This window comes from Bos javanicus, chromosome 8, assembly GCF_032452875.1.
Source record: "Bos javanicus breed banteng chromosome 8, ARS-OSU_banteng_1.0, whole genome shotgun sequence".
Lineage (NCBI taxonomy): Eukaryota > Metazoa > Chordata > Mammalia > Artiodactyla > Bovidae > Bos > Bos javanicus.
Window position 1 is genome coordinate 40,949,050 of NC_083875.1, and position 16,501 is coordinate 40,965,550.

The 16,501-nt window shown below is 39.8% G+C and overlaps 1 protein-coding gene across 4 annotated transcripts in view; it reads left to right on the forward strand.

Moving 5' to 3' along the window:
- The window catches only part of GLIS3 (GLIS family zinc finger 3), a 499,909-nt gene that overhangs the window by 160,128 nt on the left and 323,280 nt on the right, over positions 1–16,501 (forward strand). For 3 of the 4 annotated variants that reach the window (XM_061425407.1, XM_061425405.1, XM_061425404.1), the window contains 2 exons: positions 8,451–8,658; positions 15,226–16,351. In XM_061425407.1, coding sequence (XP_061281391.1) covers positions 8,528–8,658; positions 15,226–16,351 — 1,257 coding nt within the window. In that variant the 5' untranslated portion in view covers positions 8,451–8,527. The remainder of the gene's footprint in view (positions 1–8,450; positions 8,659–15,225; positions 16,352–16,501) is intronic. The other variant, XM_061425406.1, reaches the window with a different exon arrangement.

Below are 16,501 nucleotides of genomic sequence, written 5' to 3' on the forward strand. Positions count from 1 at the left end.
CTGTGATTTATGTCAGAGAGTGTTTTGCCTATGTTCTCCTCTAGGAGTTTTGTAGTTTCTGGTCTTACATTTAGATCTTTAATCCATTTTGAGTTTATTTTTGTGTATGTGACTTCCCTGGTGGCTCAGATGGTTAAGCGTCTGTCTACAATGCGGGAGACCTGAGTTCGATCCCTGGGTTGGGAAGATCCCCTGGAGAAGGAAATGGCAGCCCACTCCAGTACTATTGCCTGGAAAATCCCATGGACAGAAGAGCCTGTTAGGCTACAGTCCATGGGGTTGCAAAGAGTCGGACACGACTGAGCAACTTCATTTTCATGGTGTTAGAAAGTGTTCTGCTGCTGCTGCTAAGTCGCTTCAGGCGTGTCCGACTCTGTGCAACCCCATAGACGGCAGCCCACTAGGCTCCCCCGTCCCTGGGATTCTCCAGGCAAGAACACTGGAGTGGGTTGCCATAGTGTTCTGGTTTCATTCTTTTACAAGTGGTTGACCAGTTTTACCAGCATCACTTGTTAAAGAGATTGTCTTTTCTCTGTTGTATATTCTTGCCTCCTTTGTCAAAGATAAGGTGTCCATAGGTGCGTGGATTTATCTCTGGGCTTTCTATTTTGTTTCATTGATCTATATTTCTGTCTTTGTGCCAGTACCATGCTGTCTTGATGACTGTGACTTTATAGTAGAGCCTGAAGTTAGGCAGGTTGATTCCTCCAGTTTATTTATTTTTTAATTGATGGATAATTGTTTTACCATGTTATGTTGTTTTCTGCCATACAACAATGGGAATCAGCCATAATTATGTGTATTGCCTCCCTCCCGGCTCCCATCCCACCCCTCTAGGTCATCACAGAGCACCAGGCTGGGCTCCCTGTGTTATACAGCAGCTTCCCACTAACTGGCTGCTTTACAGATGATAGTTTAAACTTTATTTCCTAAATCTTTTATCAACCAATTATAGTATATAATATATTATATAATATGATATATAATATATAATATATAAATACAATATATAATTATATTATATATTATATATATATATAATATATAATCTCTTAACTTGCTTCCCTAACCATTGCTTTCTTATGCTGTCATTTATCACCATGTGGGCTTCTCCTCATTGTTTGTCCAGCTTGTCTTTAATGTACTCTTCCATCCTTTATCCTCATCTCCACCAGATTAATCATGGCTGAGCTTGGCTTCTACTGAGATGCACCACTATCTGTAGCACAGGGCTCCAGGTGCATGTCAGCAGGCCAAATACAGCACAGCATCTGGCTTACCTGGTTTGAAGTGAAGCCTATGAATTTGCATTTTTGAAAAACTTCCCTGGTGACACTAATGTGCAGCCAGGTTTGGTGCCATTCAGTTCAGTTCAGTTCAGTTCAGTTCAGTCTCTCAGTCATGTCCCACTCTTTGCAACCCCACGAATCTCAGCACACCAGTCCTCCCTGTCCATTACCAACTCCCGGAGTTCACTCAGACTCATGTCCATTGAGTCGGTGATGCCATCCAGCCATCTTATCCTCTGTCGTCCCCTTCTCTGCCTACCCCCAATCCCTCCCAGCATCAGAGTCTTTTCCAATGAGTCAACTCTTCGCATGAGGTGGCCAAAGTACTGGAGTTTCAGCTTTAGCATCATTCCTTCCAAAGAAAGCCCAGGGCTGATCTCCTTCAGAATGGACTGGTTGGATCTCCTTGGAGTCCAAGGGACTCTCAAGAGTCTTCTGCAACACCACAGTTCAAAAGCATCAATTCTTCGGCACTCAGCTTTTTTCATAGTCGAACTCTCACAACCATACATGACCACTGGAAAAACTATAGCCTTGACTAGATGGACCTTTGTTGGCAAAGTGATATCTCTGCTTTTGAATATGCTATCTAGGTTGGTCAAAACTTTCCTTCCAAGGATTAAGCATCTTTTAATTTCATGGCTGCAGTCACCATCTGCAGTGATTTTGGAGCCCCCCAAAATAAAGCCTGACACTGTTTTCACTGTTTCCCCATCTATTTCCCATGAAGTAATGCCATTGGTGAATACATAATGTCCAGTTGTTAATTCAGGCCCACCAACCTGACTCCACAAGTCCTCTATTTTCTCCCTTTTTTCTGGTGAGATCCCCTTCTTGCAGGCACCTCTGATTTCTCATTTCCTTAATACATGCCATGCCTCCTCCCTGCTGTTTCCATGTGAGCACCTTACTATCTCCTCATTCATGTGCTCATTTGTCTTTCAGTTTTAGCTTATTTTTTTCTAAAGAGTGTGCTTTTAGTATGCTACTCTTGGGTGAGTCATAGGGGAAAAAAAGCACCCTAAACAAATATATTTTGTATATTATTTGCTCCTCTCAGAGATGTATTATATGCATTTACATTTTATAATGGCTCTGAGAAGACCTGTAATAAAGGGATATGGTTAATTAGAGTTTCCCAAAGTTATTTGACTGTGGATTTGTCCATGACCTCACATAATTTGTTATTGTTGAAAACCTTTGGACTTCCTAAAAGACGTGCTTTTTTGGTTAAGATTGTTCTTCAGTGAATTATCCGGTACGTAGAGATTTCCCCCTTTTCTGAACTCCTGTCTCTGTACTTCAGTTTCACGCTTTATTCTTGTAGTCAAGTATCATTATCTGGTTGTTCCTAGGTGAGTACGTCTTATCTCTACGGAGTTATTAGCACCATGGAGGCAGGATGTTCTACTCAGTAGTCCTTTCGTCTCATAAGTTTTGTGCAGTTTTGACTGTAACATACACTAAATTTAAATGTGTTGTTCCTGAATAAGAAAGCTAGCAATTTCATTCTGATTCTCTTCTTTTGGTGTTCTTAGCCATTTACCCTTGCTTTACTAATATTTCAGAGTAACACATTACTACCACTTCATGAACACATGTGAGTATGTACATGTGTTCATGAAAGTTGTCACTGCTATATCTCTGCAGTAAAACATTACAAATTTGATAAAACACTGTATAATAAGCCTAGTATGTTTAGTATGCAAGAATTTATCTCTAGTTCCAGGGAGGAGTATGAATGAAAGCTGGGGAGAGTCTAAGAGTAAGATAAGATGGGAGTGAGGAAAGGCCTGAAGTGTGCAGTCCATCGGAGGGGGATATGTCAAGTGGAAGGTCTTGGGTTGGGAAGTATCAGCATGCAGTCCTTAGTCATTCAAGAAAAGAGGTGCTAGAAATAACAGAAAGGTACCATAAATGAGTTCTTTAATAAAATATAACTAACATTTATAATGCATAAGTCCCAGACCCTATATATATATTACCTATATTAGATCATTTAATCCTCAAAACAACTCCTTGGGGTAAGTAATAGTAGTATTAACTCCATTTAGAGCTCAGAACACTGAGGCACAGAAAGCTTGCGTAAGTTGCCCAAGGTCACACGGCCATTCAGTGGTGGAGCTAGCGTACAGATCCATGCTTTTAATTATTGTGCTGTTTGCTGTTACCTCTCTCCTCTTTTCTTTCTCCGATTTTCTACTTTTCCAACAACCTACAGCTCCCTAGTGTCTACTGATTTACCATTCCTTTCTTGAAGATCCACTTCTGCAAAATATTTCTTTGAAATTCATGATCCTGGATTGGAAAACAATTTCTCTAAAGGTTATTATTGGATAATTAGTAATATTTGAATATAAATGGTGCATTAAATACTAGTACTATATCATTGCTAAATGTCTTAGTTTGATGATTGTGTTATGGTTACATATTTTGGGGTGAAGGGCATAATAAAACAATAATAGGCTTATATATAGCGAGAGATGGACGATGGTTAGATAGATCAACAGATGGAATTTATCAACTGATAAATTAGATAGAAGATTCATGCACTGTTCTTAGAGCTATTCTGTAGATTTGAAATGTTTTATAATGAAAGACTGGGAAGAAAACCCTGATCCTTAAAGATGGTAAAGTTATGATAATATATACTAACCCTTTCAATCCTCATAGAGCCCTATGTATTAGGGCTATTACTATTACTACTATTACTTTCCTCGGGACCTTACAGGATACTGAAGCACAGAGACTTTTAAGTACCTTGCTCAGTGTCACACAGCCAGTGGATGGGTGAGACAGACTGAAATCTTGGTATGCTTTATTTCTGTTTCCAAAACACTCTGCATATGTGTTGGGTTGAACCATATAGAAATTGCTCTTATTTGATCATGTTTAACCTGTAAAGAAAGACATTTCATATGACCCAACCTGGGAGCAGGGCTGTCTTTTATAGAATGGCTGTTTTGGTATTCCTCTTCATTGGCCACTCTTGGAATCTTGATGGGACTCTTGATGGGACTCTTGTCTGTCTTGCTCACCATTGTCTCCAGGGACTGCCCAGCTCATGGTTGGCATTTGATTAGTCAGTTGAATGAACAATAAAAACCACAAAAGAACTGATTACTTTTCCTTACTACCTCTCATATATATGTGTCATTTATGTTCCCCCAATATCTGTGTCATTTTTAGAGGAACCAGTGAATAAACATAGATCGTTCTGAAAGATGCAGCCTCAGCAGGGGTAATTGCAACATAGTCAGCTATTTGACTTCAAGAGAACTCTTTTAACTAATGAAGATGTTAATTAAAAACACGGCCTTGCTAAGATGACCTCTCAGTTCAGGAAATTCAAATCATTTGTACTTCCCACCAACATGCAGCGATTTTGGCTAGGATGTATGTGGTACTTAGAATGCTATCCACTCTAATCCTTATTTGAGCAGTAAATGCATTTTTAAAAAACGTTGTACAGTCTGTAAAAATAAGCAGTATTTAAAAATGAAAACCAGCACACAAGTAGTTGGCACATCTGGTAGTCAGAAAAGTTCTATGGTTTGTTTTCAGGGAATGACAAGCCAAGGAACGTTCAGACTTGGCCAGTTGAAAACTTTTCTTCTATCTGTGATGACACCTGGTTTTAAAAAAAATTGGCTCCAGGCTCAAAGCAGAAAGAACATTGGAAATGGGTAAAGAATTAAATAGTATCATTTACTTGTATCTTGTTTTATGCAGGGAATTACAAAGAACTGTTTTCTTCTTACTTCAAGAAAGAATGCAGGGGCAAAAGTGATGACAGGCATGAACAATAATAACAACAGCTGCAACAAAAATCACAACCAACATCAATTCAGTACCTACTATGTGCTAGGCAATGTGTGGAGTCCTTTGTGTGTATAATTAATACTAGATGCACAACAACCTTATGAAGTAGTGTTCCATTTCCATTTTACAAATGAGAAGACATAGACATAGAGATAAACACACATATTTAAGTAATTTGTCCAAGTCACACAACCATCCTGGGTTTTGGGTTCCCAAGCAGGCTGTCTCCAGAGCCCAAACTACAATACACTAGACAATTGTGAGCAACTTGGAGGTATTCATTCTGTCCAGAATTATGAAAAAAATTGAAGTTAGATGCTTGCATTGAGCACAGTGGTTCTTGGTCAAAGTGTTACTTGTCTCCACGTGTGAGAGTGATGATGCCATTTTCCAGAACATTCTTAAAGCTGCTCCACAAATATAATATGTTTCTAAGAAATTTAGCTTCATGGACACTGAATGTAATACCTGTCAGAAGTTGTCACTCCTCTATGGTTAGATACAGCTCAAGTTGACTAGTGAATTCAGGAGTAGGAGGTGTTATTGTGAAAATGATGGAGACACTGGGGAGGGGAGGACTAATGTTTCTTTATTACAGTCAGAGAAAAAGTACTATGAATGTGAGAATCCAGGGTATAGGGTTACCAGGGCAGCCTTGACCACTGTCAAATTCTAGCCTAGGAAGATGGATTTATAATTACTACTTCCACAGTTTCATTTTCCATCCATACCTCTCATTAGGCACACTGTGGAGAAATATCAAAGGACTGACTTAGTTGGAGTCTGTTTTTGAAAAATGGCACGGTTTTAAACAAGAAGACCAGGAAGACTTTAGTGGAAATAATGTCTCAGTATTTAATATCATATATTAAAATCTTTTATTTTCATTCTTTCTTAGCTTCATTGACAGACTTTATTGTGTACTGTACAGGCCTTAGGCTAGGTGCTAAAGAAGCAGTGATATCTCAAGCAAGAGCTTTGTCTCTAAAAAGCAATCAAGTATAAATGGATGACAGTCATGTAAACATTTCAGTTCCCTGAAGGTGCTGAGGCAAATTTGTTCTAAAAGACTGTGGGGGAACGAAAAGAAGAATTGATTAGATTTGCCCAGCTGGTAGTGTGTGAAGGGAGTCATAGGGAAGATGATCCTTGAAGAGAGAGGCTGATCACTAGGTAGACAAATTAGGGTAAGGCTGTACCTAGCAGAGAGAAAAGTGTGAGCAAGAGAAGCGTAAAAATAATTTTTTCAGCAATCTTATTGGTATTTATTCTAAGGTGTGCATTATTTTCACATCAGAGTATCTGTGAAATAGAAACACCATGTACCAGTTTGATGTTTTTACTGATATATGAAATAATGGTATGACTTATATGGCATCTAAGATTTGATGAAATGATGTATTAATATGCTTTGGCACCAAATAGCATTTCTTGGGTATGCTGTCCCAGCTGCTAATATGTCTTTGTTTTAGAGGTAGATATTAATACCTTTTTATTGTGAAGGAAACAGGCATGAAATGAGTGAGTTCCTTAAATATATGACACTGAATTGGACAGAATACCTGACATCTAATATTGCTTTTAGTAGCAGTGGCTGGTAGGGATGGAACCTGCGGATGGAATTCAAGTGTCTTATATACTGGACATTGCCTTTTTCCAAGGTAAAAAGGGAGTTTGAAAATCAAATTGCATGTAGCTTGTTGGAATTTAAAAATATATTAAGCTTATGATCATTGCACAAAAATGTACCCACTCTCTTGGTATCAAGATGAAACCCTGATGGTACAGTGTTATATGAACTATGAAAATAGAGAGACTATCTATGGCTGATGTTTCAAGGCACAAGAAGATGCGTCAGATATAAGCAGCAGGGAGAGGGGTAGGTTCTGGTTTGTGTATCTGGAAAAAATTAGGAGATATTTCTGTAGGATCTTGAAAAGTATCCAAGGAAGGAACAAAGCATCCAGCACCTAAACTTAAACACACAGGTGCCTTGAAAATGCACTCTCATAGAATTTGTTTCTGCTCTGTCAGTAAATCCCTGTGTGACCTTGGGCAAGTCAGTTACCACTTGGATTTTAGCTTCCCAGAGGCCTGGACTGGAGAAGGCTTCCTGCTTGCTAAAGATGCTGAGACTCTCCTAGCACTTTGGAGATGTGAGTTCATTGATGAGAGTGTTAGTGATTATGCTAAGGTCTTGTTTATCCTTAGTTTTGTGGGCTCTTGGAAGAGAATGTTACAAAAGATGGAAAAGTCTTTTTTTTTTTTTTTTTGCTATTAATTTTTAAAAAGACAAAATAAAATATTATATTCTCTAAAGCTAAGTAAGGAAGGTTACTGTGATGCTTTTCTACTACTTTGATCCCAAATATATCAATGGGAAAGATGAGGAATTTGGTGAGAAAACTTTAGAGCCTAATTTGCCAGAAAACCTAGGATCATATTTCTTTTCATTTACCAGAAATGGGAACTGAGACTTGACCAAGTAGTTTGCAAAAAATGTTTGAAAAAGTGTATCCATGTAAAAAGAATGTCTAGAATGATTCAATGACTATTATTATTTTTTTTAAATGAGTCATGGCAGTGTTTACCTTTCTCCTCTTTGCTTTTCACTTTTCCGTAACGGCACAGATTCTTGAGGGTTTCTTTTTTTTTTTTCTTTCCCTTCTGGTTATGTACCAAATTTTCACTACATTCAAAGATTGTTGCTAATGAAATGAAAAATCTATGTCAAATTTGGTTAACATACTACTTTTAAAATAATGTTTTAAGGCTGTCTCATCCTGATTTTTTAAAAAATTGGGTATATGTCCAATGGCAATATATCAGGGTGAAGAGGAAAAATAAAGATTGGAGAGACACAGCCAGACTATATCCTTTTAAAGAGGCTTTTTGGAAGGCCAGACTTGAATGAAGTGAACCAGTTAAACAAGTTTTTGTCAGTAGTGTCAACTTTCCTTGCTGGGCAATTTAAGATGTTAACTATTTTGGAAAACACATGGTTTGATATAAGTAATCCCACCTACTTACCACCTTAACCCTTTAGGTAAAGAGATGATAAAATATGATTCTTAATATAACTGGACACTTGAATGTAGAAGGAGCAAAATGTAAGCATATTTTGTATGAGTGGTGATTATAGAAGGGTTTCTATTGTAGCATTATGGATTTTTCATTGGAATTACAGAAAGCTTTTTGGTATCACTAATACTGAAAAAAAAAAAAGATGATCTAAGGACTGTCTTTAAAGATGAGTCCTGATGTAAGTTTGCACATATGTGTATTTACTGATTTCTGATGTAAGGGACATGGAAGCTAACCTGATTCATTTGTTTTTAGGGGCTCTTGGCTTTGGGCCTCAGTGCAAGTCCATTGGAAAAGGCAGCTGCAACAATCTAGTGGTCACCAGCAGTCCCATGATGGTTCAGCGACTGGGACCCATTTCACCTCCAGCAAGCCAGGTCTCTACAGCATGCAACCAGATCAGTCCTAGCTTACAGAGGGCAATGAATGCAGCCAACCTGAATATACCTCCTTCAGATACCAGGTCTCAAATTACTTTTTTTTCCCCCTTCTTATGTTATAATCACACCCATGAGTGTTTTCCCTTTTCTTCCTGAACACGTGCCCACACAACACACATACAGACACACTCATTCTCTCTCTCACTCACTCAAGCAGCTCTTTTACTTTGAGCTTTGTAGGGGAAGGTGTATAAAAACTGTGTGTGCCATAATACCATCTTAACTGGGAAGAATGATTTAGTACTTTCTGTCATAACGTGTGAGTGAAATTAATGCCAACCTTGAGATTTTGGGGCCTCAGTGACTAAATGTGTGCATGTTAAGTCGCTTCAGTCATGTCCTACTCTTTGTGACCCTATGGACTGTAGCCCGCCAGGCTCCTCTGCCCATGGATTCTCCAGGCAAGAATACTGGAGTGGGTTGCCACACCCTCCTCCAGGGGATCTTCCCCACCCAGGGACTGAACCTGCATTCTCTTACGTTTCCTACATTAGCAGGTGGGTTCCTTACCACCAGCACTACCTGAGAAGCCCCAGTGACTAAATAAATACCAGTATATTAATATTTTGATTCCTGGTAAAGGTCACATCATGGCCTGGAAAGATAAGATGTTCCATGTACATCTGTCTTAGCTGCTCGTTTTTCAGTGTTCATGTTGCAGTGTCCTAAGGTTGCTTTACAGTCTGTTTTGTCTGTCCATCCACCCATTCACTTGTCTAACCAAGTATTTTAAATATCTATGTTCTGCATAATACAATAGTTGAAGTTTAGGGAGATAGTTGAAAAGTTAAAGATAGAAATTGTGACTTTTCAGACTTTATGATGTATCTGGGAAGACGTACTCTCATGTGTGAGTTACATAACATTTCAACACAATGCCTGATTAGGTGCTGAAATAAGTAGGTTCAATAAATGCCATATATCTATCTCATGGGAGATAATTAAATAGGGAAATTATCTCAGACAGATTTTTATAGCTCTCAAGGTTGATATTACAGGCTACATAAAACCAAAATACTCTGCAGTGTGTAAGGTCTATTTCTATGTTTGAAATGAATTATTTCATCTTTTACAAGTAGTCTTCTTGGAGAAATACAATCCAAAGTTTTTGCCTGCGTCCTGGATCTGCTGTAACTGTGATTTTGCAAAGGAATTGGACCTCTGTTCTGTGGACCTCTGTACCCTTCTTTGGGGACTGGAATCTGCTGAGATGCCTTGCAGTTCTGGGTTCTATTTCTTCCTCTTCTTCCTCCCCTTCCATCTTCTTTTCTTCTTCTTTCTCCCTCTTGTGTCTCTGCGCTGTCCTAGCTGCTATTCAAGACTCTGAAATCACAGTTCTTGGATGATTTTTTATGCCAATTTTTTTAATGAGATGGGAATGTGTTTTTTCACCTGAGATTTTTGTGTGTGTGATGGAAAGCTGCTTCTGTCATTTTCCTGTTGATGATTATGCCTTGAGGGACTCTTCAGACTTGCTGAGTATTGCATGTAAAATTAACTGTACTCATGGGGTAGGTGTCATTGGGAAGTCTTCAGCTTCCTGTCTGTGGCAAGTCCAGTCCATGCCTTGAAGGCAGAAAGTCATAATTAATGGAGAAACTAAAGGTAGGCAGGGCACAAGCTGCTCCAACCATGCATGTATCTAGTGCAGTCCCTTTCATGGGTCGAGCAGGGAAGGGTCATTATCTCAGTGTTCTCTAGCATCTTTGATTCCTTAGCATAAATTTTTATACTTAAAAGACAACATCTTAGAGATGCATTAACATATGTTTTAACTATGTATTCTGTGAGTCCTTCTATGGAAATAATTTTTTTGCAGGATGAGCAAAGAAACAGGAGTTGGGAAAGAGCTTGGTAAAATATCAAATTCACTTTTAGCAGTTTGGAAAGGTTGCATTTGTTTGTGATACTTAAACTGGTTTGTGTATTCCATAAGAGGAGAGAGAGGATAGGAGGCAACAGTTAAACCTGAAGGCACTTTGCTATCTAGAGATAAAGATAGGATGGAGAGAGCATCAGCTTTGTGTTTTATCTATTGGGAGCATGCCCAAGGGTGGGGGGGGTGCGGCAAGGAGGAGGAGTTGGGATGGTGAGGCTGGGTGGAAGTTTAAACTGTTCAATCTGAGTGATGATTGTCCTATAAAAAACTGTCAAGTTTATTACTGTTTTTCCTGATTATCTATGTAATTCTTACTAATTGTAGAAGATGTGGAAAACTGTGGACAAGCACCAGACAGTATATGATAGTCATCCTGAATCCCATCACTCACAGGCAACCATGGGTGAAATTTTGACATATATCCTTCTTCTTGTTGTTTAGTCACTAAGTCGTGTCCAACTCTTTTTCGACCCCATGGACTGTAGCCCACCAGGCTCCTCTGTCCATGGGATTTTCCAGACAAGAATACTGGAGCGGGTTGCCATTTCTTTCTCCAGGGGATCTTCCTGACCCAGAGATGGAACCTGCAGCTCCTGCATTGCAGGCGGATTCTGTTGAGCCACCAGTAGGCAAACATATACATCATAGTGACCTACACAGTATTATATTTATTTTTTTCAGTTAATATAACCAATTTCCTTTGTCATAATCTTTTGTGGTTAAAAAAAATCTTTATCATCATATAATGACTTCTTCCTGCCCAAGATTCCATTTTATTAAAAAGTATATAAATAAAGCTCTAATTTTTATCAGTCTTTTTTAACTGGGCATTTGTTTCCATTTATTTCAGTATTATAAGTAATACTTTATTGGATCAATTTTGTAACTCTTTCATTGCACATCTCTTTTTCATGACATATATATGTATATATATGTATACATATAGATATATAGTCATTTTCTTGTGCCCCTTTTTGAGGAATTCCTTGTTGTAAGTATTTCTTTTGAGCCCTTTGGCTTGGTCATCACACCTCTTATGGCCCCAGTAGAGTTACTGAGCTCTTGCTTCACCAGCCACCCTAACCTATTTCACTGATGATTTCTTAAGTTTTTCATATTGCTTTCATTTTGTTTGAGTTATATTTCTGTCACATATAGCTTCAAATTAACTGGTCCCAGGAAATAATATGCTTAGGATTAGATGAACATCCAGAAATGGAGATTTCTCTCAGTATGGTGATAGAACCACAGCTCTTTGTCACTTTCTTCCCCATAGGCCTGGTGTGGGTAGCAGCAGGGATTATAGAAAAGAAGTTTTTGGAATCTTTCTCAATCATTCAACATATTGTTTCAGAAAGAAAACAGAAAATGTGGGTTCCATTTATAGCTTGTGTGACTTTAAGTCTCTTATACCAGATCTTTTAATCAAGATGAGCATTACGGACCATGTGTTGAGTATGATATGGGGAAAACAACAGAGGATATATCTGATCCAACTAAGTGACTGTTTATCAAATCTGCTGCTTTATTTGTACTTATTTAAGGATTCTTGGCCCCCCTCCCCCCCCTTTTTTTTTTGCATCATTGGGAGGAATTTCACAGAATCTTGGTTTTATTCTTTGTAAAACAGAGGTTATTTTAAAATTCCAATTTGCTTACTTCACAGGCTGTATTAAGTGGAATAATATATAGGGAAAATACTTTGTAAGTTAAAAATGGTTATCATTATATTAATTTACTCACCTTAATCAACACTTTTTTGGGGGGGGCAAACTTCATCTAACACTCTGGTGGGTACTGGCAGAGATAAAAATAATACCTTTTATTGGAGGTCTTTGAATTTTATTGAGGAAGACAACACTCACAGATGCCTGAAGTTAGCTATGTTAAAGGTTCAATATAGACAGAATATAATTTTTCTGGAAAGAGAGCTTTTACTGAGAGCTACTATGTTTGGGGCAGGTTTCATGGATTAGAATTTTGAAATATTAAAAGATCTGGGTAATTGCTCAGAAGAGAGGTGGGCTGCTAGGCAAAGGCCATTTGTTGGAAGTTTTGTTCTTATTAAGTGTTCAAGAAGAGAGCTCTCCATTCATATTATTGCCATAGTGAATAGGACATAGAATTGCTTTCTGAAAAAATTTGGACAACTGTCTTAGAACACTGAGATATCTAAGGAGTTAAGGAATGTGCCTGCATGGAATTATGCTCAAATTTAAATCAAGTCATATTTAGGTGTATTTTAAGAAAAATAAGGAACAGTTCTTAACAATGGAACAAATGAACATGTCTTACTATAGGCAGCCCTCAAACCAAATAGTATAATTTCAAATGCAAAACATATACAGGTGTGTAAAATACTTCCTACCTGCTATTCACTGCTTGACTGGTTTGATCTCCTTTCTTGATCTCTCAAACCAGTCAATCCTAAAGGAAATCAACCCTGAATATTCATTGGAAGGACTGATGCTGAAGCTGAAGCTCCAGTACTTTGGCCACCTGATGCAAAAATCTGATTCACTGGAAAAGACCCTGATGCTAGGAAAGATTGAAGGCAATAGGAAAAGGGGGTGACAGAGGATGAGATGGTTAGATAGCATCACCCACTCAACGGACATGAATTTGAGCCAACTCCGGGAGATAGTAAGGGACAGGGAAGCCCTGCATGCTGCAGCCCGTGGGGTTACAAAGAGTCGGACACTGAGTGACTGAACAAATTCACTGCTTACAAATCTGAAATGCTCTGGTATGACAGTGACCAGGCAAATGCACCATTTAAGAATGTTATATAAACCACCTCAACCTCAGGGTGTAAAGCAAAGTCAGTTGTCTTTGCCTTATATATGACATGACTACTGATTTGACTTGGGTCTGAAAGCAATTCCTGAATCTCCCTGGGGAAAGGACTAAAAGGCCCTTGACATCCTATCACCAGGAGTTATCTGCAGGGAGAGCTACATGCTGTGGGTGTGCTGAGAAAATAATTGAAAGCATTCATGGGGAATTAAAAAGCAGATGGTTCAGAAACTACTTTGGGACTTGCAAAGGACTTCAGCCCAAATATAAGGATCTGGACAGAGAAAAGAAAATCTGTGTTAGGGGCAACTGGACTTAAATTCTTGCTGTGTTTGTCAATGGTAAACATTACTTCACTGGATGAAAACACCAGATTGACAATGGTGTAATCTCTCACCTAATACTGTGCATTTCAGAGTCGAGATGTTTTCTTGCTAATCTCATGCTTGTAGGAAACAGTGTTCCTGGCTTCCATTTTGTGAAAAGAAGTAAGAGGAACAGATGGGATGAGAATACTTCTATTTTCCCTCAGTTCTTTTGCAACAGGTTGCTTTATAACAGCTGGAAGTAGTAAGTGGGCTCATCCTGGGAAAGACAGACATTCTATACAATATTTAAATTTTTTTCGTCAGAAAAAAGACTGTAAAAAGCCAATAAAAGCACATATTAAAAAGCTGGCTTTTTAATATACACTATTCTGAGTTGGAAATGGCAACCCACTCCAGTATTCTTGCCTGGAGAATCCCATGGACGGAGAAGCCTGGTAGGCTGCAGTCCATGGGGTCGCACAGAGTCGGACACGACTGAAGCGACTTAGCAGTAGCAGCATTCTGAGTTGGGAGTATGGTGAATTGTGTCTAGCCTCTTTGGGATAATGTTTCCATCCAAAAGGCATAGCTTTTCTCTTCAGTGAGTTTTAAAGTGATGATATCATGGTTAAAGCAAAATGAATTTTAAAGTGGCTAGACTACAACACAAAGCATTTTGATATTCAGGTAAATGTTGTGACATGTGAGGCATGTTTTGTAAAGGGTAAGAAGGACAGGAGGAGAATTGTTGCTACAGTAATTAAAGCAGATGCTTTGTTCTCAGTGCAAATCTGCTCTGATTTGAGGACAGCAGCTCATGGAAGATCCAAAACTGCAGGTGTAATTAAAACCTTGCATGACCCACATGCAGAATTCCAAATATGACTTGACTTCAGGTTGTCACTCCTTTATATATTACAGCTGTATTTTATATATAATTTTTATTTCTGAGTTAATTTGATGTTGTGACTGACTGCTGACTACTTATAGTGTGAATTGCTGTCTTTTATAGAAATATGTATAATTCCTTGATATCAGTAGAACGAATTTGTGAAAGTATTATTAAATCCTCTGGATGACCCTTTGACTTTGATTTACTTTTTTTTCCCCCCAAATTAAGCATTGGTTTATATTTTACCTTACCAAACAGATTTCATTCAAAGGCTGGGACTCTGTTTAGACTTGTATTCCTAACAATGCCTATTTGTAGTGTGTTGCACATAGTAGGTACTTAATAAATACTTGTTTATTTGGTTTTCAATAATTATTCCTAGGTCTCTAATTTTTCTCTGTCGTAAAAAAGATATATAAAAATATAGCAAGGACTATTTATTATCATTGAAGTGTTAGATTATTTATAACAATAGATCTTTGTTTTATTATTCCAATAAGCATTAGCCTTTGTTTTTCATGTTGGTAAAATGTTATGTACCTGGAACTAAAAGTCTTGGGCTTTATCTTAGCCAAAGAATGTGTGTTTAGCTGAGAATGCAATTAGGGGAAGTACTTAACAGATTGTTAGTGCAATATTCTTTTAGTATTAAGCAATCCATATCCTGCTAAAATGTTTGTCTTTTTTTTCCCCCCTCTTCCGGCTGCTGTTCCAGGTCCCTTATTTCACGAGAGTCTTTGGCCTCCTCAAATTTGAGTCTGACAGAAAGTCAGTCGACCTTGAACGTGAAACAAGAGTGGTCGCACGGCTATAGGGCTCTCCCTTCGCTCTCCTCGAACCACAACTCTCAGAATGGCACTGATCTAGGGGACCTAATTAGCCTTCCTCCTGGGACATCCATGTCCAGCAACAGTGTCTCTAACTCATTGCCACCCTACCTTTTCGGTATGGAAAATAGCCACTCTCCTTACCCCAGTCCCCGACACTCTTCAGCCAGGTCCCACTCGGCCCGCTCCAAGAAGAGAGCACTGTCCTTGTCCCCGTTGTCCGATGGCATCGGGATAGACTTCAATACCATCATCCGCACCTCGCCCACATCCTTGGTCGCCTACATCAACGGTTCGAGGGCTTCCCCCGCCAACATGTCTCCACAGCCTGAGGTCTACGGGCATTTCCTGGGAGTGCGAGGCAGCTGTATTCCCCAGCCATGCTCAATGCCAAGCAGCCAAAAGGGTGTGCGGGTGGCCAGCGGCGGCCTAGCTCTCCCGGCCTACGATGAGGACGGTGCACTGGAGTATGAGCGCATGCAGCAGCTGGAGCACGGCGGCCTCCAACCCGGCCTGGTCAACAACATGGTGGTGCAGCACGGCCTGCCGGACCCTGCCGGCCACGCGGCCGGCCTGCTGAAGACGGAGCGCCTGGATGACTTCCCTGGTAGCGTCCTGGACCTGCCCCCCGCACCCTCTCTGCCTCCTCTGCCACCGCCGCCCCAGCCCCAAGGCCCCCCGCCACCCTATCATGCCCACCCGCATCTGCATCACCCAGAGCTGGTCCACCAGGCCCAGCCGCTGGCCCTGCCTCAGGCCGCCCTGGAGGAGGATGGGGAGATGGATGACGTTGGGGGCAAGCACTGCTGTCGCTGGATCGACTGCAGTGCCTTGTATGACCAGCAGGAGGAACTTGTGCGGCACATCGAGAAGGTTCATATAGACCAGCGCAAAGGGGAAGACTTCACTTGTTTCTGGGCCGGTTGTCCTCGAAGGTACAAGCCATTTAATGCCCGCTATAAACTGTTGATCCACATGAGAGTTCACTCGGGGGAAAAGCCCAACAAGTGTTCGGTGAGTCTGCTAAAGCCCCCTGGAGCCATTGGAGGTGTATGTGGTTTTCCAAACTCTGCCACAAGTTGGGGAGTGTTTTCTTTTATGGAGGTTGGGTGCTGGAGGTCTAGGTATCCATGAGATTTGACTCCTCTTCAGCCTGAGGAAGGG